Source organism: Onychostruthus taczanowskii, unplaced genomic scaffold, assembly GCF_017590055.1.
Source record: "Onychostruthus taczanowskii isolate IOZ18803 unplaced genomic scaffold, ASM1759005v1 scaffold134, whole genome shotgun sequence".
Lineage (NCBI taxonomy): Eukaryota > Metazoa > Chordata > Aves > Passeriformes > Passeridae > Onychostruthus > Onychostruthus taczanowskii.
In genome coordinates, this window is record NW_024498507.1 from 844739 (window position 1) to 866290 (window position 21552).

The following is a 21552-nucleotide window of genomic DNA, read 5'->3' on the forward strand; positions in this document are numbered from 1 at the left end:
CCATTTGACTGTAAATTGTTTTCTTGCCTGTTTGTTTCTTTCTTAAATTTCACTAACTTTTTGTAGGAATCTGTAGTTCAGAGAATGCGTAACATCAAGGAGAGATGAAGGAAGTGTTCTGCAATGTTGCATTCTCAGGACTACAAAGATAATTTTAAAATCTGCTTTTGGCTTTCAGTATCCATGTGTAATTAATGTACAGATGTTGATGTACACTGACAGTGCAGTGCATTATAGAAGATTAACATTTGTGTCATAAGGCATTAACATTTGTGCCTGGTGAAAAGGAGATTGTGAGAAATAAACTTTCCAAAAAGTATCAGCTAAGAATCTTCTGTCTTTCTCTGTTTGGTTGACACTTGTAAAATTTCAACCAAGTTTTTCAACAGCTTTTAAAAATTGTTTTCGTCTTTCATAGTGTTGTGGTTTACCCCCAGCCAGCAACTGGCCCCACATAGGCACTCACTCAGCCCCACACCATTAGGATGAGGAAGAGAAGGGTAAAAGTTGGAGAAGGGGAAAACTCATGGGTTAATGTTGAAGTTTGTTTTGTTAAGACAAAGACAGGTTAAGACAAAGACAGATTAAGACAAAGAAAATTTAATAGGGAAAGGAAAAGCACACACAAGCAAAGCAAGAAAAGGCATTCATTCAGCCCTTACCATGGGCAGGCAGGTGTTCAGCCATCTCCAGGACAGTAGAGCCACATCACACATAACAGTGGCTTGGGAAGACAATTACTCCAAAATTCTCCCCTTCCTCTTTCTTCCTCCTGCTTTATATACTGAACATGATGTCATGTCATCTGGCACATTCCTCTGGTCAGCTGGGGTCATCCATCCTGTACTTGTGTCTCCTCCCAAATTCCCATGCACTCATAGTCTCCTGACCAGGGTGTCAGTATGAAAAACTTCTCTGTATTATCAACCCTGTGTTCAACACAAATCCAAAACACAGTCACTGCAAAGAAAACTAACTACCCCAGCCAAAACCAGAGTACATAAATATTTTATTCTTTTTTCAGATTCTTTATCTATGAAGAAAATGTTAATGTGAATATGTGGGGTTTTTGTAGAGTGCTTAAAATAGTTCATGTGAGACTCAGTCCCTTATTTACTGATTTCTGTACCAAGGGAGGCATCTCCCACATCCTTCTTTGTTCTTGTCATGGTGTTGTAGGTTTGGGCATACTTTAGGGAGACCTTTCCTTTTTGATGGAATACAAAGAATACTGTATCTTAGTTAAATGTAAATGAAATAAACTTTAAAAACATACAACCAGTTGCCTTGAAAACTATGCTTTGTGTGTAGCTTCTTCATGAGGGTTTAGATCATGACTTTTTTTCAGCATTTAACATAACTTAAATGATTTTATTTGTACTGTTTCTTTCACCTCTTACGTACTGTTAGCATTTAAACTGGCAAATTAATGGTTCTGCTTCAGTGGGGCTGGCTGCAAATACTATTCTCCACACTGAAGTCCTTTGAAATTATTGTAATTGTGAATGGTTTTTAGTGAGAAAGTGAACTCAGATGGTAGGAAATTCTGACAGAACCTCAGGCATTTTGCTATGCCAGCTGCTTCTTATCTGAGAGATAAAGAATGCTCCAAAAGAAAAGGCTTGTAAGAAATAGCTACTTAAAAACTGATTATATGCCTTGATAGCTTTGTGTTGATGAAATGTGCTTCTGCAAATTCTGCTCTACTTTGGGAAGGTTTGTTGTTATGTTTCCACTTTAATATGTAGTGGTCAAAAGTAATTTTACTTTCAAGGAATTGAGAAATTATCTGGCTTGACAATCACATCTCTTGAGCTGATAAAATTCAATGCCTGCCTTGGTTTCTGCTATGAGAAACCAAAGAGAGAACATTAAGTCCTCATGCATGTTTCTCCAGTGTGGTAAAATCTATGAGAAAAAGGCCTTGCCAAACATTTACATATCATCAAATGTCTCTTTGGAAGAACATTAGGCTTATAATCTACCTTAAAATTAAGATGAAAGGTAAAGTGGATATCTTTGGGAGTTCCCTCCTTCCCCATTCAAATGTTCATTGTGGCTGGTTTTCCAGCTGAGAATAAGAAAGAGAAAAAGAGGATCTCCTGTAACTGCAGGGAACATTCTTATCTGCACAGATTAATTATATGGACAGGTTTGTATTCTTTTTACCATTTCAAATTGCAAGTTGTTTTTGTTTCATTCTTGCACAGCAATAGAGAGGGAATCTTTGCTTAGCAGGCTGCAGCAGACTTGTATAGTATTGCTGCACTGCTGAGGAGGAATATAATTACAGGAGCTTGAGCCTAGAAAAAGGTTTGAGAAATAGGCTTTAAGCTGCCTTGACAAATCTCCTGCATGTCCTGTGTGTACTTCTGTCACATATTGTTCTTCTGCTCAAGTAAAACATTTACTACTTTAACCTTTCCTATAAATGTGGGCTATTTTTATAGCACATTTTATGTTGTCATTTTCTCACTGTGATACTCTTTGCGTATAGGGCAGCTGATACTTTTATGCGTTTACCACACACTGCCAGAACGGGACTCTTCTAATATAACATTATTTATTTATTTCTTTTTACCACTGACAAATTTTTTTATTGACATCTAGAAAATTGGGTAAAATTCAGTATATTTTTGGAGTCTTGCTGTAGGCTTGTATTTGCTAGAGCCCTGAAGACACACGAAATAGCTATTCTTATGTCTTCATCGCTATTTCCAAACTAATTCTAAATCTACCAAAACATTTAAAAGTGGGCTTTTTTCCTTTTTTTCCCCCTCCACAGGGGAAGAGCTCTTGCTTGTTTAATACACGTTGTCTCTCCTGTCACGCTTTTTAACTGAAACAGCATTCCAAAAGTGTGGGTTTTCTTCCCTTGCTTAGTTTTTACATGACTATTGAGGAGTGACAGAAACATTTAAGATTACTTAAGTTATCTTTCGGTGTGTCCAGGCAACATGGCTCCTTAGTGAGTTTCTGCATGGCTGCTTTCCTTTCTGGGACGCTTTACCTTCTACTTTGCTGTTGCAGCGCAGTGAAGACATAACGATATCTTCTGTTTTGCACACTCTAAGACAATGCTGCACTCACATCTAGGACAGCAAAGCCCACAGAAAACAGACTGAGTGTTTCTCTAGCCTTCAGAGGGCTTCTCCAGATCTAAAAACAGTGACAGTTCAAACCATCTCTAGAGAACAATTAAGGCCTTTTATTTTTTTTCTTAATTTTCCCTTAATTTCTGTTTATTATTGATTATTTGCTTTTTTCTTTTCCTGTACTTTTCATATTTCCATTCCCATCCCTCTTGAAATTCCTCCTTGTGTTTTAAATGAATAGTTATTTAAACAAGGAAAAAAAGTTAAATCAGCAGTTTTTGTGGAAACTGACTGTACTAAATAAGTAGAATGTGAGATTTTAAAAGAGGAAAATATTTCTTTATCTTCAAGAAGAGTTGAGCTTTCCAAAAGATACCAACCACAACAAAATATTTAATTCGTTTTTATTTTCCATTGCTGTTGCACATCCACATGGAACTGTGTGATATCTAGAGATGTGTTTCTGAAACATTGCAACATACATGTAAATACTGCAGTCAGAGTAGCTTGAAGAGTATGATGATTGCTGAAATACAGTAAAATGTTCTGGTAGCTTACTAATTACTGTTATAATTTACAATTTAAAAAAGAAATTATTGATTTCACCTGGTATTATCTTCCAATTGCTCTGTAATTTTTTCTTACCCTTTTCTTCTGCTTTCCCTTTTCCTGCTGTAAAAGCACAATCTCTTCTAAGTTTCAGAAATTCAAAATTGTCTGTGTACATTGAGAAAATATCAAGACAAAAATATATTAAAACTAACTAGAATATTGTAGATATGCACTTTGCTCTGAGTCAAAGTGCCTGAGAGGCATTGATTGCAAAATTGAAGTATTTCTTGTTGTTGTGATCCTTTCCTCTTTCTCCTTTTCCCTTTCTTTTTCCCCTCTTTCTTGTCTATTGAAAGGATTGTACATCAGGCCTGGTATTGATACCATTGCTCAGAGTTAGGTACTATAATCTTATTAAATACTGGGAACAGAAATATTTATACTGTCTTTAGTTTCATTACCTAAATGGTTTCTTCAATTTTGTAGTATTATCATTGCTTACTGCTTACCATTTGCCAAAAAAGACCTCCCCAAAATAAAGCATATATAATAATGCTCTTGCTTGAATCTCTGCCTAAACTAACTATTAGTAAGTGGTTTAAGGTCACTCCTTCAGAGTGGCTTAAGCAATATTTGTTTCCTACGGTTCTCATGCTTTTTCTTTATAATGTTTCAGCTCATCCACCATATACCATGTGCTTTAGAGTGAAATTCTACCCACATGAACCCTTGAAGATTAAAGAAGAACTCACCAGGTATTTTTTGTTTTGTTTTGGTTTGGTTTCTTTTGTTCTTTTTTTAGTCTGTGCATTTAATGTACTTTGCTAACAAGCTCAAGAAAAGGCAGATTGTTGTCCAGGGTAGGGTTCTCACTATTCCTGATCAAATTAGCATAGGCTGACATTCACAATACTGATCATCTTCTTTGTTCTATGATTCCTATAGATTTTTTAAAGCAGTTTAAAGGAACACTTCTACAACATACAGACAAGTAGTTACACTTTACAAGAACTTTCAAAAAATGAAGCAATGGTCAAAAGACTGGGCAAAATTTATCTGGGCTCTTTTTCTGGCAGGGACAAGTTCCCTTCCCTTCCCTTCCCTTCCCTTCCCTTCGGAATTTCCTTTCTTTCTTTCTTTCTTTCTTTCTTTCTCTCTTTCTCTCTTTCTCTCTTTCCTTCCTTCCTTCCTTTTTCTTCCTTTCTTTTCTTCCGCCACTTCCTTCCTTTTTATTTTTCTTTTTTTTTCCTTTCCTTTCTGAAATAATCTGGAAAGTCTAATTCAGCCCTGACTATTTCAAGACATTTATGTATAGTCTCACTTAATTTTCTCTTGGGTGTGTCTTTGGATCACAAATAAGACAATCTTTTCAAAGTAATGACAGACAAACAAACTGATATAGATAGAGGTGCAATATATTAATACTTTTCAAGTACAGCTGCTCTGGAGGGTAAGAATTCTTGCGGCTTCTGTTAGAATTTTGAAATTTTTATTATAGTAACAGAGCTGTACGACAACTCAGCTGTGCTTAATGAATGGGAGCTTTGTCCTTCCTACTGGCCATTGTGAATATTCTGTCGCTCTGGGCATTTTTCCAAGAAGTGCAGACGGGGGAGAAGTGCAAGAAGATAGCTCTTTTGAGGTCTGTGCCAGCTGTGCAGGACTGCGCACACGTGTGCTCCACCACCCTGTTAGTGGGCAGGCCCCGCTGCTGGCTGTGTGCCGCAGAAGCACTGAGCGCCGCAGCACTTAGTGCCTTGGACTCTTCGCTGATTCTTTCCCCGAGCACCATGCGTGCGTGTGCTCACAAGTCACTTCACGAGCGTGGGGCATCCCCTTGTCACTGGCCTCGTACTGAAAGTTTCAGAAACAGCTTATGTTCTGCTGCATGGTACATTTGTAGTTTGTATAGAACAGCTGGAGCATGCTGTTAGTTTATAGCTATTTATCTTGGGTGAAATACTGAAACTGTACAGCTGAGTGAACAGGTTGCCAGCCAGGAAGTCAATGGATTTTCATTATTTGCTACTCTTTGTCCTTGGAAGAACATTTTACCTTTTATGATCCAGAGTATGCTTGTATAGACCCTTCTCATGCAAGAGTCTAAATTAACTGACTTTTTAAAAACCTGGATATCCTCCCAGGATAAGTTTTATTGAAATACAAAGCACCAAGAATTGGCTCACTGATGTTTATTGGGCTGTGAGTATGTTTTAGTCTTTGCTGGAATATTTCAAATAAATTTTTAAAGTTAAGTTGTTGTGTGAAAAATGAGTGACAGTCTTTTATAAAAATCAATACCATTAAGAGCTTAAAAAGGAGAAATAATTTGAGACATCATAAATTCAACATGTTTTTTTATCTGGTCATCTTAATAGTTTCCCAGTGTTGTTATTTGGGAAGCTTTGCTTCATCTCTGCCATATGTCTTCACAATAACAAAATACAGAAAATTCTCCTGAAATGAGCAAGTGAAGTGCAGTCATGTAACCCATCTCTGAGAATTTGCTTCATGACCAAAGCAGAAGGTCAGATTCTAGGTGATGCTCTAGATTGGCTAGATTGGTGATGCTCTGGATTAGTTATTTTTCTTTTCCTTGAATTGCAATGATTGGTGAAATTCAAGCAGAAGAATGTTCATTAGCATTTTACAGAAGACAGTCATGAAACATTGAGGACTGGTTGGCTTCTTGGTAGATTTTGCTATGCCTTTTTTTTTAGTGCTGCTGTGTTCACTTGACAATCATATTTTTTGCTGTGATGCTTTGAAAATAAATTGATAATATTGTCACCCTTTGACTTAAAAACCATCTGTACTTTGCAGCTGTATGTGCAGCCAACTGAGTGAGAGTAATAGTGTTTTGTATTTCTGTTACTGTTCGTGCCTATGGATGTCAGAGTTGCTCTCTCACTTCTTCAGCAGGGTGGAAATCTGATGGGTGTCTGTGGTCCCCATTTAAATAATGAAATTCAGTTACAGTAAGACATTGCATCACATTGCCATACCACTCTTTGTTTCAGAACATTAATTAACCTGGTGGTTAATCCCTCATATGGATTATTGCCGATGCAGTCTTTTTAAAAGCTTTATAGGAATAAATCTTTAATGAAGCATCTTAGAGACATCAGAGGGACTTACAGGTCTTAAAAAGAACTGGTTTTCCTACTCTTCCATAGAAAAAGCTGATGTGAAAAAATCATCTGTTCAGTTCATGAAGATTTGTGTCTATGGGGTAAAGGTTTGATTTCTGTGAAACCCATGTAACATGGGTAGAGATACTATTCAGGATTTAGACATAGCTTGCAGGAAGAAAATTTAAGAGTTGTCCCCTGAGATTACTGATGCTTCATTTCTGTCTTACCTTGGGCCCAGCCTTCCCTAGCTGGGTTTGACTGTAATCCTTGAGTTACTCTGTGGTTTAACATGTTAAACTATTTTCAGAAAATGAAGGCAGAGAATGACCTATCTGAAGTTATCACTACATCTATGAGATCATAGAAAAAAAACCCTGTAGTAGTCTGAAAACATGTGCACACTGCATGCTTGGAGGCCAGCAGTGCCTTGGGCAACAGATGATGCTGCGTTCTTGCCTGTCACTGCATTTTATTACACTGCTAAGGACAGCTAAGAATATTGTCAGTCACACTGTACCTTTCCAGCCACTTACTTTCATCTCCTCTTGTTTTAATTAACAACCATTTTCATAGCTATGCTTCTGAAATAAAATCAGTGTCTGCCTTCAGAAATATGCCTTCGAAATATTATTGCTAAAGGAGAAATTCAGTGGAAAATATTTCTGCCTCTCACTGTGGAAGGGAGGTTCTGTGTGGTCCTTGGTCACTGTTTTCTCTAGAGTGAGCTGGTGTTAGGATGGTAACTCACAGGTTATCTTCAGAGGCCATGAGGGTTGTTGCCTTGATCTCTCTTGCTTATGTAGTAATAGACAATCTGAAACCCAACCTGTCACTGAAGTCCAAATCTTAATGCACTTCAGTGCTTCTCAGCTCATCATCTTAATGGATGTCAACATGGTTTTAGAAGATCTGTCCTGATTTTTGGAAATAGTTTCCACAGCAGAGCACTGAAATGGCACATTTGAAACATGTTTGATAAAGACTAAAGTTACAATTTTCCTTTTTAATTAGGCAATTTTCCCAATGCCTTTTAAAAATTGTGATGAGAAAATGGCAAGGATTTAACTTATTTTTCTCAAATGAGTTGGCCTCTGCATGTGCACTGGAGGCTAAGCAGACTGCAATACAAGCAGTGTATGTATACTTTCCAATGGTTTGTATAATCTTTTAAGTAGAGAAAGATGCTCAGCCTTGATGGAAGAGTGATGCTCTTTTTAGTGTGTTGACCCTGACTGGATGCCTGGCATCAGCCAAAGCCTTTCTCTCACTTTTCTCCACAGCTAGACCTCTCACAGGGGAGAAAAAAATGTAATGAAGTGTCCATGAATTGAAATAAGGACCAGGAGAGATCACTCACCAAATACTATCATGGGAAGAGAGGGTGCAATTTGAGACAGTAATGGAATTTATTACTAAAAAATCAGAGCAGGATAATTTGGAGTAAAATAAGACCTTAAAAATGTCTTCCCCCAACCCCTCTGTCCTTCTCAACTCTACCTACTCCTTCCATGGCACAGAGAAATGGGAAATGGGTTATGGGTTACTGTCAGTTATTTCTTCTGCTGCTGAGGGAGAGGGGACCTTTCTATCCTGCACTGTGGGAGACAGTTCTCCATTAACTTCTCTGATGTGAGTCCATCTCACGAGAAACAGCTCTCAGTGACCTGCTGCAACGTGAGTCCCTCTCAAAACTGCTGCAGCATGGGTCTCTCTTCCACAGGGTGCAGTCCCCCAAGGACAGGCTGTTCCAGTGGAGGCTTCTCCCTCCATGGGCCTCCCATGAGTTCACAGCCTCCTCAGGCATCACAGAATTAACTAGGTGGGAAAAAACATCTCAGATCATGGAGTCTAACCCATGACATAACATGACCTACAGTTAACTAGACCATAGCAACAACTGCCGCATCCAGTTTTTCCCTAAACCCCTCCAGGGATGATAACCCCACCATTTCCCTGGGCAGCCCATTCCAGTGCCCAGTCACCCCTTCTGTGAAGAACTTCTTCCTAATGTCCTAGCTACACATCCTCTGGTGCAGCTTAAGACTGTGTCCTCTTGTCCTGTCACTGGTTATCTGGGAGAAGAGACCAAGCCCCACCTGGCTGCGCCCTCCTTTCCTGCAGTTGTGGAGAGCAGTAAGGTCTCCCCTGAGCCTTCTCCTCTCCAGGCTAAACAACCCCAGCTCGCTCAGCTGCTCCCTGTAGCACTTGTGCTTTGGACCCTCCACCAGCCTTGTTGCCTTTCTCTGGACACTTTTGAGCAACTCAGTGACCTTCCTGAACTGAGTGGCTCAGAACTGGACACAGCACTCAAGACGTGGCCTCACCAGCACTGTGTACAGGGGGACAGTCACTGCTCTGGTCCTGCTAGCCACACTGTTGCTGATACAGGCCAGGATGCCATTGGCCTTCTTGGCCACCAGGACTCACTGTTAGCTCATGTTCAGTACTCTGTCAGCCCTTTCTGCCTGGCCTCTGTCCAGCCACTCTGACCTCAGCCTGTAGCACTGCAGGGGGTTGTTGTGGCCAAAGTGCAGGACCTGGCACACTCATATCATTGGATTCAGTCCATCTATCCAGCCTTTGGTCCCTTTGGAGAGCCCTTCTACCCTCCAGCAGATCAACACACACTCAGCTTGGTGTCATCTGCAAACTTGCCAATGGTGGACTTGCTCCCCTCATCCAGATTATCAGTACAGGACTGGCACCAACACCGAGCCCTGGGGGGCACACTGGTGATTGGCCACCAGCTGGATGCAGCACCACTCTCCACCACTCTCTGGGCCCAGCCATCCAGCCAGTTCCTAACCCAGCAAAGAGCACTCCTGTCCAAGCCATGGGCTACCAGCTTTCCCAGGAGAGTGCTGTGGGAGACAGTGTCAAAGGTCTTGCTGAAATCCCAGTAGACAACATTCATAGCCTTTTCCTCATTCACCAGGTAGGTCACCATATGATTCTTATCTCTGGTCATAAAGGAGATCAAGTTGGTCTGGCTGGTCCTGATCCCCTGGCCATCCTGTAGGTGCCATGTGATGGTGCTCAAGATGATCTGTTCCATAACTTTGACAGGTTCCAAGGTCACTCTGACCAGCCTGTAGTTTCCCAGATCCTCCTTTTGGCCCTTCTTATGGCCACACTGGCCAGCTTCCAGTCATCAAGGACCTCTCCAGTGGGTAAGGAGCCAGGACCCTCATATACAGAGCCACCACAACCCTTGCCTGTCTCTTCTGAAGAGCAAGTAACCATCCATTGCAGCATTCCAGTCATGCAAGTCACCCCTCCATGTTTCCATGATAGTGACATCATAGCTTTCCTTCTGTACAATGGCTTCCAACTTCTCTTGCTTGTCACCCATGCTGCATGCACTAGTGTATGTGCACATCAGCTGGGCTGCTGATTTCACCCCTGGCTCTGGCTTGCTATCTATGGCTTATCTCTGGAGGGCCCATTTTCATCCACTTCCCTATCCAAACGTTGTTTAAAATCCTCTCAATCAGCTCTGCCAGTTCATGGGCTAGAATCTTTTTTCCCTTGTTAGAGAGATGGAGTCCATCTGACTTTAGAAGGCCTGTTGCCCCATGATCAAAGCCACATCCACCTGCTCTGGTGTGGAGCTGGTCCATGGCCTACAGGTGGATCTCCAGGGTCTGCAGGGGCACGGCTGCCTCACCATGCTTTGCACCACAGGCTGCAGAGGAATTTCAGCCCTGGAGTCTGGAGCATCTCCTGCCCCTCCTTCTCCACTGACCTTGGTGTCTGCAGAGTGGCTCCTCTCACTCCATTCTTTTCTGTCTGCAGTTACATTTCTGCAATCACTTTTCCCCCCCTCCTTCTTAGATCTGTTATCACAGCAGTGTTATCACCATTTCTGGCTGGCCCAGCCTTGGTCAATGGCATGTCTGTCTTGGAGCCACCAGGGATTGGCTCTGCTAAACATGGAGAAAACTTCCAGGAGTTTCTCACAGAAGCACCCCTGTATCCCCACTGTTACCAAAGCTTACCATGCAAACCCACTACACTCCTTTACACTGTGGCCATCTCTGAGGGTTTGAGTTCTGCTCCATGAGTAGTATGTGGAGAATATCTGTCTCTTCTGAATGTTACATCTGTGGCTTTCTAGGTCTGGTTATCTGTCACTTACAGATGGTGTGAAATCCTTCAATTTTAGAAAATAGCATTTAACTGGCATAATTGAGCATATCTAATGAGAGTAATAAGCACCAATTTTTAATTAAGCAATAGCAACATGACACCACATCTTCACATTTCCCCCATGCCCTGCCACACATACCTGTAAAACATAATTTCAGTTTTTCTTTTATTTTAAAATCAGCATTTGTAATGAAGCTTGACAGGACTGGGGATAGAGGCCTCAATACATACCGTTTTGGTATTATTGTTAATTTCCTTTTCTCTTAATTTTCTTTTTAAAAATAAAAAAGTTTCTTTTTTGGTTAATTCCCTTTGTTTTTCCAGAAAGCATGACAGCTTGATAGGGAGAGGTTTTCTTTTGCCATGTGCGTCAAACTGTGTGCAGAAAAAAAGGATATTCACTATAATGCCCAAGGTTATTCTGCTGGCATGGCATACAAAGATAAAAAAATTACTGTGAAGAAAGTTTTACTTGCAGAAATCACTCAATGCACCGCATACACAGCATCCCAGCAGACTCTGTGAAAAGCACAGATATTTTGCTCTGTGCCATTCTTTCCTGCTCTTGCTCACAGCTCAGAGCCCACTGCTGGGAAAGCCTGAGATGCTGTACATGAACAAGATGTGAACAATCAAGGGAATATGAACAGATAGATCAAAAGACTGGTCATACTTGAGCACAGATTTCTATTTTGTTATTTATTTTCAGTGTTCTTGTTTAGGTAATAAATTAAGCAGTGTTTTTTATTTACTATATATGAAAGAATCCCAGGGCCTCAAGCTCTCTTATCTTCAAATTCCTACGTTTTACTGTGTATGTATAATTAAAATGAGAGACTATAAAGTCATTTAAGGTCCCAAAGGAATGCTCTAAAATGCTACAGATAATACTGTATCAGTGATAATCCATGATTATTATAGAAAAAAAAATGTTCTAGAAGAGGGCATGGGTGAATAGGTGGTGGAATTAACCAAAGATGGATTATTTTAACTAGCTTTCATCATGCCATTTTTCCCTAATCCATACTTTGTAATCCAAGAAGCATTTCTTCAATGACAAGTCTGTCATAAATCAGTGTCACAAGTATAGCAGGAAAAGCAGGCAAAATAATTGTTTAATTGGAAGTTATACAAAATGTCAAAGACATGGGTTATGCAAACATGGCACACTCAGTGTTTGTCTAGTCCAGTCTCAATCAACTGTGCTAGATATTCCCATGTGCTGGAAGGGTCTGGTGCTTTTCCCTCCAGAAGCAGGAGGCCAGTTGAGTTTGACAGTGATTGTTAATGCCTGAATGGATCTGGTTCTTAATGCCTCAATATCAAGGGATTTATTTGCAAGTTAGAAATTTGTGCAATGTATCTGTGCTATTAACCAATAGCTCTAAGGTGAGTTCATACGAGCTGGGCCTGTGCTGCTAGCCCTGTTCCAGACATCACTTAGGAATACCTCTGCTCTTCCTGGTACCCTGTTCTGCTCTTCTTGAAGTATGCAGTCATAGCTATGCTTTGATATCTATAAAAGTCCACTTTTCTATTTTGGCTTTGTCAAGGACACTTTGGCAGTTGCCAAGTGAGTTTTTGGTTTTAACAGTATTGCAGGGGCAATCAGATTGAATAGCATAAATCTTAAAAGTGAGTGTTTTTTTAGTAAAAGCACTTGACACCTCAGGCTTGCAGATAACATTCAGAGTAGGGAAAAAATTACCAAGAAGGGTCATTTTTTTTTAGTGGAGATTATACCAGAGGGAGAAGAGACCTTGTACATGTTCAGAGCTCTTCTTGTGGTCCTCTGAGGGGAAGGCAGAATGGGAGAGAAGGTGTAGTCCTGTCAAGGTGTTTTGCAGAAAAGACTATTCCCGTGCTGTGGTGGGATTTTCATGTAGCCAGGAGCCAAAACAATGCTTATCATTTACCACTCCTTTGCCTGCTTTACTCATCAGTGAAATTAATTATTAAGTAACAATCAAGATTTTTTTCCCCAGTAGTCTGTGCTGTCAAGAAACTTACTGCGATGGTAATTTATCACCCTTTTCCCAAGGAAAGACCATACAGGCACTGACCAGCTCTGAAGCCAGGGGAACAAACCCATGTCTTGCTAGCTGCAAGTGGCAGTCACAATCCTGACCGCAGAAGTCTGAGATTTGAGATTACTAAAAACTGTTATTAAAGTCACCTTCCTATCCCCCACCCCAGGGCATAAAATGAAGTACTTCTTTCTGAAGGAATAGATTTGGGTGTTTTGGGGCATTTTTTATTACCAGGAATCCACAATTTTGGCAGTATAGGAGGGGTATAGGTTCAGAATAGAGATATGGAGTACTGATACCTTCATTATGTTTTAGCATTAGTATATTTCTTCAGAAGGTGTAGAACAAGAAGGGTGATTCTTTCTACAGGTGCCTGTTAACACAGAACTAGTCATGCAGTTTCTCAAATACATTAACAAGGTGATTCCTACTACTTCTGGTGTTAGATATTTTAAGAGAAGTAGAATTTTCTTTTTTCATGTGTTTGGATGAATTATGCTTTGAAATCATGATAGATATATCCCCAGTTCCTAATTCCTCTACTAGAATTTGGCTTATGACTGATCAGATAGGTCAAAAAGGGCAACAGCTGTACTGACATCAGTGTGGCATGCTTATTGTCATGAGTATCTGTTTTACAAATGGAGAGCTGTTTTACTAATGGGTTTAAGCCATGCTATCATGAACAGAACTTTCTTACTGTTTCAAAAAAACAAGAAATCTAATAGATGATCTCCTTCCCATCCAAATTCACTGAAGGATTTTGGAGCTGTTATATTAGGACTTTCAACACTTAAATTCATGCATATTCATTTTAGTATAATTTTCTGGATATTTTGCTCATATTTGTGTAATCATTCTTTTTTTTGTACTGTTTTTCTTCACAATCTTCTGAGGCAGTTGGCTTACTATCTGCTATGTCTTTCCTCTGCCTTCAGCAATTTCCTAATTTCACTGATTTCCCCCTAACTCTAGTGTTGAGGATTCAGTTGACAGCAGCTCTTCATTTTCCTTTCCCACTCAGAAGACTTCAGAAGACTCACTCTTATTCTCTCTTCATCACCATCTTGCCCTGTAAGGGAGGCTCTGTCTTCTCATTCATTTTAGTTCTTCTCTATTAATCAAGCTCAGCTATGTCCTACTCAGGCTGAAGGGACCAGAGCTAGGTAAAAAAGTCAAGGTGTGATTACTTCAAGGCTTTAAGTACTGGTAAAATGCCCCTCTATCTTTTTCACAATATCATTCCCAGTGTTGCCCAACATTCTCTTGGCTTTGTTTTTGGCTGCTTCTGTACCCTGAGTTAATGCTTTCAGGGTGATGACTTTTTCTTATTTTAAAATATATCAAAAATAGCAAACAAGTAAGCAATATATTTTAGCTAATATAATTGGAGTTTTTTTGTCACAGAAATTTGTCACAGAAATTTGGTTGGAAAAGATATCTGAGATCATTGAATCTAACCTACGATTTAAAACCACCATGTTCAGCAGACCACGGCACTGAGTGCCACATCCAGCCTTGTCTTAAACTTCTCCTGGGACAGTGATTCCACCACCTCTCTGGGCAGCCCATTCCAAAGCCTAATTTTCCATTCTGTGAAGAAATTCTTGCTAATGTCCAACCTAAACTTCCCCTAAATGCACAGTCTCCCCTTAAGACTGTGTCCTCTTGTCCTGTCACTGGTTGCCTGGGAGAAGAGACCAAGCCCCACCTGGCTACGCCCTCCTTTCCTGCAGTTGTGGAGAGCAGTAAGGTCTCCCCTGAGCCTCCTCCTCTCCAGGCTAAACAACCCCAGCTCCCTCAGCTGCTCCTTGTAGCAGAGTTGTACTCCAGTTCTCTCCCCAGTCTTTTTGTCCTTCTCTGGACTTGCTCCAGCACCTCATTGTCCTTCTTGGAGTGAAGTCCCAAAACTTGACACAAGGTGTGGCCTCACCTGTGCTGAGTACAGAGGGAGAATGACTTCCCTAATCCCCTCTAGGGACACAATGTTCTTGATAAAGACTGGGATGCCGTTTGCCTTCTTGGCCAACTGGGCACACTGCTGGCTCATGTTCAGCCCTTTTCTCTTCATGGCTCTGTAAAGCATAGAAAATATGTTCTCTTATTTGTGATATTACATACTTGTATGTAATAGTTAGTGTTTAGTGGAAATTCATATACTTTGGCAGGAAACCGGTGCTCCTGCAGTGTACTTGATGATATCTGCTGTGGAAGACAAAATGCAAAGTTGTTATTCAGAATAATACACAAAAAGAACTCAAAAATTCTTCTAGGTTGAAGGACACCCAATCCAGGAATATTGCAAACACATTCATTTGCCTTCTGCCACTTTACCACACACCGCACCATGGAAAAGAGTAATGAGTCAAGGTTGACACCATGCTGAGATAACAGCTTTTAAAGAATTGCTGGATCTCTGGAGGTGACCATATTTGTCAGCTGGAAAGACTGCAACAGCACTGGGAGATACATTTGCTATGGGAATAAACTGTATGAAGTGACTTGAACAAAATAAAAAACCACCATGTGGCCAAATCACAAAGTTTGGCTGTGGGAAAGCTTTCTTGCCTCACTGAACACCTTAAAATAGATAAGTTGTCTGTTAAGCAGCTAGCAACATGGTCTCTGGGGGTCATGATACCTGCTTAAAAACAAGAATAGATATTGCTGACCCTTAATCTGCATGGCAGGAAAGGTTTGGCCGACCTGAAGTTGAGTCATCAGTACCGCAAACAGATAATAGATGGAAATGAGGTTATTCCAATGAGAGACATTTGTGAGTGTAAGCATACGTTTACTAGCTTCTTATTAAGCTTGGATACTTAGGGCTGTAAATCAAGTTATAAAGATATGCCAGGGCTTGGAAAAAACAGCTATGGTGGAAGGACACATGAAGAAGCAAAATCAGTTATTTTGCAAGTTATTTTTGTAAGTGTATGCACTTTTAAGTACATAAATATACCTTAGTGAATTTAGGAGTCAGGGTTTTTTTTTTCATAAGTTTTTGCTGACCTGGGTCATAAATTACTACATCAGTATTACAGGAAATGGCTGAAGTTTAGTGAGTCTTTGGCAAAATGTGCAAAAATTCCTTTCAATTGAAAATACATTTCTCTTTTTCATTTGAAAGAGCTCTAAAGTCTTAGTCCTGTTCCAGGCTGCCCTTCTTGCTTTAGAGATCTCAGCCTGTCTTCATAGGACAGGTGCTCTGGCCCTCTGATCAATTTGGTGGCTTTTCTCTGGATTTGTTCTAGCAAGTCCACCTCTTTCGTGTGTTGCAGACCCCGTGATGCAGTCCTCCAGATGGGGTCTCACCAGAGCAGAGAAGAGGGCCAGAATCTCCTCCCTTGACCTGCTGTTCATACGTCTTCTGACACAGCCCAACATAAGAATGGCTTTCTGGGCTGTCATTGAACACTCTTGGGTCATGTTGAGCTTTTCATCCCCCAACATCCCTAAGTCCTTCTCTTCAGGGGTGTTCTCAATTAATTCTTCATCTGGCCTGTCTTTGTGCTTTGGATTGCCCTGACCCATGTGCGGGACCTTACAGCTGGCCCTGTTGAGCTTCATGAGGTTTCCACAGATGCATGTGGAAGCAGGCTTGTTTCTCAAGCCTGTTAAGGTCCCTCTGGATGGCATCATTTCCCTCCAGCTATGTTGACAGACCCCCCATACAGCTTGGTTTTGTTGGCAAATGACACTGAAGGTCTTCAGTTGTGGTCTAACAAACTATTTGCTTAGAAATGACACATGTTGATCTGTTGACCTCACAGCTTGGCTAACAAGCCATGCTCTGAAACCTTGGGTAGGCTTTTTTGGCACTGCTCAAAAGCTGAACACAGGCTGGCCTCAAGCTAATGGTCCCTCTGGAGAATGGCATCCTATTTTTTCACCCTGGAAAATCTTACCAAATTTTTTTGTGTAGGGACTGCTCAATTGCCCAAGTTATATATGGTATTTACATCAATATACTGAAGCTTTTCTGGTACACTGTCATTGCAGATTAAGAATTTTTACTTCATCTCACTGAGGCCTCTGGTGCACTCTGTTAGAGGTAGTTCCTCTGGGATCTACCTGTAGAATAGCAGTACCAATATAGAAAAGTGAATTTGTGAGCTGTTACTGGATGTTGATTACAGGGGGGAAAATAAGGTGCTGCAAAAAAACCCAAACAACCAAACCAAACCAAACCAAACCACCAAAAAAAACAAAAAAAACAAAAAAAAACCAAAAAAAAAAAAAAACCAAAAAAAACAAAACAAAGGAACATCAAAAAAAAAATGACCCATGTGCGGGACCTTACAGCTGGCCCTGTTGAGCTTCATGAGGTTTCCACAGATGCATGTGGAAGCAGGCTTGTTTCTCAAGCCTGTTAAGGTCCCTCTGGATGGCATCATTTCCCTCCAGCTATGTTGACAGACCCCCCATACAGCTTGGTTTTGTTGGCAAATGACACTGAAGGTCTTCAGTTGTGGTCTAACAAACTATTTGCTTAGAAATGACACATGTTGATCTGTTGACCTCACAGCTTGGCTAACAAGCCATGCTCTGAAACCTTGGGTAGGCTTTTTTGGCACTGCTCAAAAGCTGAACACAGGCTGGCCTCAAGCTAATGGTCCCTCTGGAGAATGGCATCCTATTTTTTCACCCTGGAAAATCTTACCAAATTTTTTTGTGTAGGGACTGCTCAATTGCCCAAGTTATATATGGTATTTACATCAATATACTGAAGCTTTTCTGGTACACTGTCATTGCAGATTAAGAATTTTTACTTCATCTCACTGAGGCCTCTGGTGCACTCTGTTAGAGGTAGTTCCTCTGGGATCTACCTGTAGAATAGCAGTACCAATATAGAAAAGTGAATTTGTGAGCTGTTACTGGATGTTGATTACAGGGGGGAAAATAAGGTGCTGCAAAAAAACCCAAACAACCAAACCAAACCAAACCAAACCACCAAAAAAAACAAAAAAAACAAAAAAAAACCAAAAAAAAAAAAAAAACCAAAAAAAAAAAAACAAAAAAAAAAACAAAAAAAAAAAAAAAAAAAAAAAACAAAAAAAAAAAAAAAAACAAAAGAACAAAAAAAAAAAAAAAAAAAAAAAAAAAAAAAAAAAAAAAAGAAAACAAACCAAAACCCAAGAACCCCTGAAGTGTAAAGATCCTGTAGATCTTGCAATAAAGGGATGTGTTTACAATGAGAGAAGATTGCTTTTATTATTGATAACTCTATCCCATTTATTGTATTCAGTAAAAATCCAAGGAAAGGAGAAAAGTTTCTCTTGCCCTTCAGACAGTATTTCCAGGCTTGCTCTTGATGCAGAAGCTCATGATATGACCAGGTAACAGAAGAAGGTAACTTGGACAAAATATATCTGACATTGATGTTACTGATAAACTACATTTTTGTTGGCTATAATGTATATTGCTCAAGGTTGGAGAGGACTGTCAGTGTCAAGGAGTGTCTTGATAGTCTTCAGAAGCCACTGAATCTTAAGAGAACCCTTTAGATGGTAGATTTTGTCGAGTTGAAGCAATGTTGAAATAGATTATTTTCCCAGAGGGGTGAAGCAGCTGCATGGTGTGGCTGTAACCTGGTAGGTGCCGGGAAAGAGGCTGTGAGTGGTAGAAGGTCTCTGTGGCAGAAGGCAGTGGACAGGTAGAATGAACCTTTTGTTTTCTTCTCCCCATTTCTTTAGAGAAAGAGATGAATGGGAGAAGTGACCCCCCACATGACAGGTGCCCTATGCCTGTGGCTCTTTAGGCCTCGTGAAGTTATTGCTCCCATCAAACTTCATCTGGGATTCTTTACAGATTTAAAAAAAAAAAAAACAAAAACAAAAACCAAAACCAAACCAAATCAAAGCAAGCAAGCAAGCAAACAAACAACAACAGCAAAAAAAAACCAAACAAAAAAACCCACAAAAACCCCCAACCAACCAAACAAAAACCAACCAAACAAAAAAACCCCACCAAAACAAACAAACAAACAAGCAAAAACAAAGAAACCAAAACAAAACAAACCCAAAACCAGAAGAGGAAAAAAATCTTCACTGAGGTCAGTGTGCTATTTTGCCTACAGTAAGAGAAAGATTTTCTTGTGTAAACTTGTATATAATGAGAACAGCGGTGCTCAAACAAGCTCACATTACCATAATTTATTTCACATTATTAATGTGCATTTTAATAGACATATTTTAAATAAAACTTGTTCTATTTCATTTTATGTGGGGTTTTGTTATTTTTGCCCTTATTATTTCACTGTTATTAAAAAAAAAATCTATTTACGTCTACTTTTTTCTTGTTGTTGTGTTTTGCCTCTTTTTCCTGCCATTTGAAAAAACAAGAGGAAGATTCCAAATAGTTGCACAGCTGGTTTCACACTGATATGTTAAATCTGTCATAAAAAGACAGCACATTGTTTCTTGATTTTTAAAATTATATTTCAGATACCTCTTATATCTACAAATAAAAAGGGACATTTTCCATGGCCGTTTGCTGTGTTCCTTTTCTGATGCTGCCTACTTGGGTGCCTGTATAGTCCAAGGTAAGAGTGAACAGCCGGCTTCTTTAAATACTCCACTCACATGTTGGTTCTATCAAATAAGCAATGCAAAACTTGTGTGACTACAGCTAGCGCTAGTTCTCATTGTTGTTGTACTGTTTCCCTCTATTGATATGCACTGTGAAGTGTTTTAAGTAATTCAGCCAGTTAGCCAGTGAAGTGGAGCTTGAAAAAATTAAACCAAGTAAGTCATCTTAGCATTTTGGTGAAAAAGTATGGCATCATTGTTAGATTCCACTTACCAAGAGAGAAAAACTCCATTCTGAATCTTGAATGGAAATATAGCCTATTCCATTTGAATTAAGCAAGAAAAAGTGTCATTTCATGCTCTTTCTTATGTTAAAGAAGACCTGTGTGATGATGGAATCTCTGACAAAAATTGACGATGTAATTCAAGGGGAAAGAAATTTTAGTTTATTTTCCCTAGCTTTCCCGCCCTCCCCCCNCACACTATTTTTATTTCCCCCCCCTCCCCTCTCTATCATTTCCTTAGGACCAAATTCAGATAGATGTCTTGAATTGTACAGAGAGGAACAATCATCTATATGTCAGATTAGGGAAATCATATGTGTGAAAGTTCCCTTTATTCTGCCTTAAGGTGAACAAAGCTCTTAATGCATTAGAAGGCAGTGTATCCAAGCCAAAACTGAGCCCAGCCCTTATAAAATGAGGCTCATTCAGAAAATTAGAACACCAAATGTCAGGATTGTGTACCTAAGTGACACATCTTTTAGAAGAGAAATCAAGTTTGCCCGTTACCTTGATTAACATTGTGGCCTGTGTTTCTCTGCTACAGCAGAATTAGGACCACTCCATGCCAGTGTAGATAAATCATGTGAAAAAGGGGAGAATCAGGAATCCATTATTTTAGATGTGCCTGGTACCAAAAAAACAGATACTCAAAGGGGAACATTGCCAATGCTTCTGTTTTACAGAGCATTTTCTGCCACAGAAAATAGTTCAATATTGCTAATTAATGCAGTAGTTAATAAGGCAATGACCTTCTCTTGAAACTCATTGATTAAAGTGACAGGTATAAGGATTTTGTTGTTTCAGTTAATTATAAATTCCTCAAAGAAGCATTTCTTGAGATATACTGGATTCTTACTGAGTGTGTAAGTACCTTGAATTACAATGCATTTACTGACTTTTTCCCTATTAATTAGTGTTGCAATTCAATTTTTCTGTTTTGTTTTGTGTTTTGGATCTGTTCAGCTGAGCTTGGTGATTATGATCCTGATGAACACCCAGAGAATTACATCAGCGACTTTAAGATTTTTCCGAAGCAGTCACAAAAGCTTGAGAAGAAAATAGCTGAAATGCATAAAAATGAATTCAGGTAATTTATAATGCTGTTTGATAAAAAGACAGCTAAGAAATACTTTTATCTGTTTCCAAGTAGTGCATGTTAACTTAGGAGGGTTTGTTCCATGAATTATAATAAGCCCTACCAATATGCTGTCTGATAGGCTGTATTTGAAAATGTGGTTTCAGCTTGGGGGGTTTTCTTTGCCTGTTAACCTTCATTAATCATAGTTGATTATGACAGATGACTGCTGGTAATTTAGACTTCATTTGCTTGAAATGTAGGTCTGGTTAGTGGGAACAGCTCTCATGATCAGAGCTGCTCTAGTTGATTAGTGGAAAAACATCTTTCATTTAGGTAGCACACGTTTTTTGCTCAGAAATTTCTGTCTGTAGTGCAATTCTAAAATTCTTGGTAGATATTGACCTGATTGAAACTATAATTAGGTTATTTTATCTGTAGGTGGTTAACATAGTGGTGAATTGCACAGAAATGTATTAAGTAACTTCCTTGGAAGATTAAGGAGGTGAGATCCAGAACTCTCTGCATGCTCTTTTTTCTGTCCTAAACTTTTAGTACTGCAACAAAAGGCAAAGGAGAAAACAGATTAATCATTTGTTTGGCTTTTAATTTAAATGAGTTTCAGGAAAGAAAGAGCAGTGAGCTGTGCAACTATACCCTCTTCAGGGTTGTTAGTGAATGACATGCAGAGTGTCTAGAGGAA

The 21552-nt window shown here is 39.7% G+C and overlaps 1 protein-coding gene across 1 annotated transcript in view; it reads left to right on the plus strand.

The window, feature by feature from the left end:
- Positions 1–21552, plus strand: part of FRMD3 (FERM domain containing 3) — a 76577-nt gene that overhangs the window by 17989 nt on the left and 37036 nt on the right. The window contains exons 3-5 of the mRNA XM_041397041.1: positions 4324–4402; positions 19407–19504; positions 20738–20861. Of these exons, the coding sequence (XP_041252975.1) occupies positions 4324–4402; positions 19407–19504; positions 20738–20861 (301 nt within the window). The remainder of the gene's footprint in view (positions 1–4323; positions 4403–19406; positions 19505–20737; positions 20862–21552) is intronic.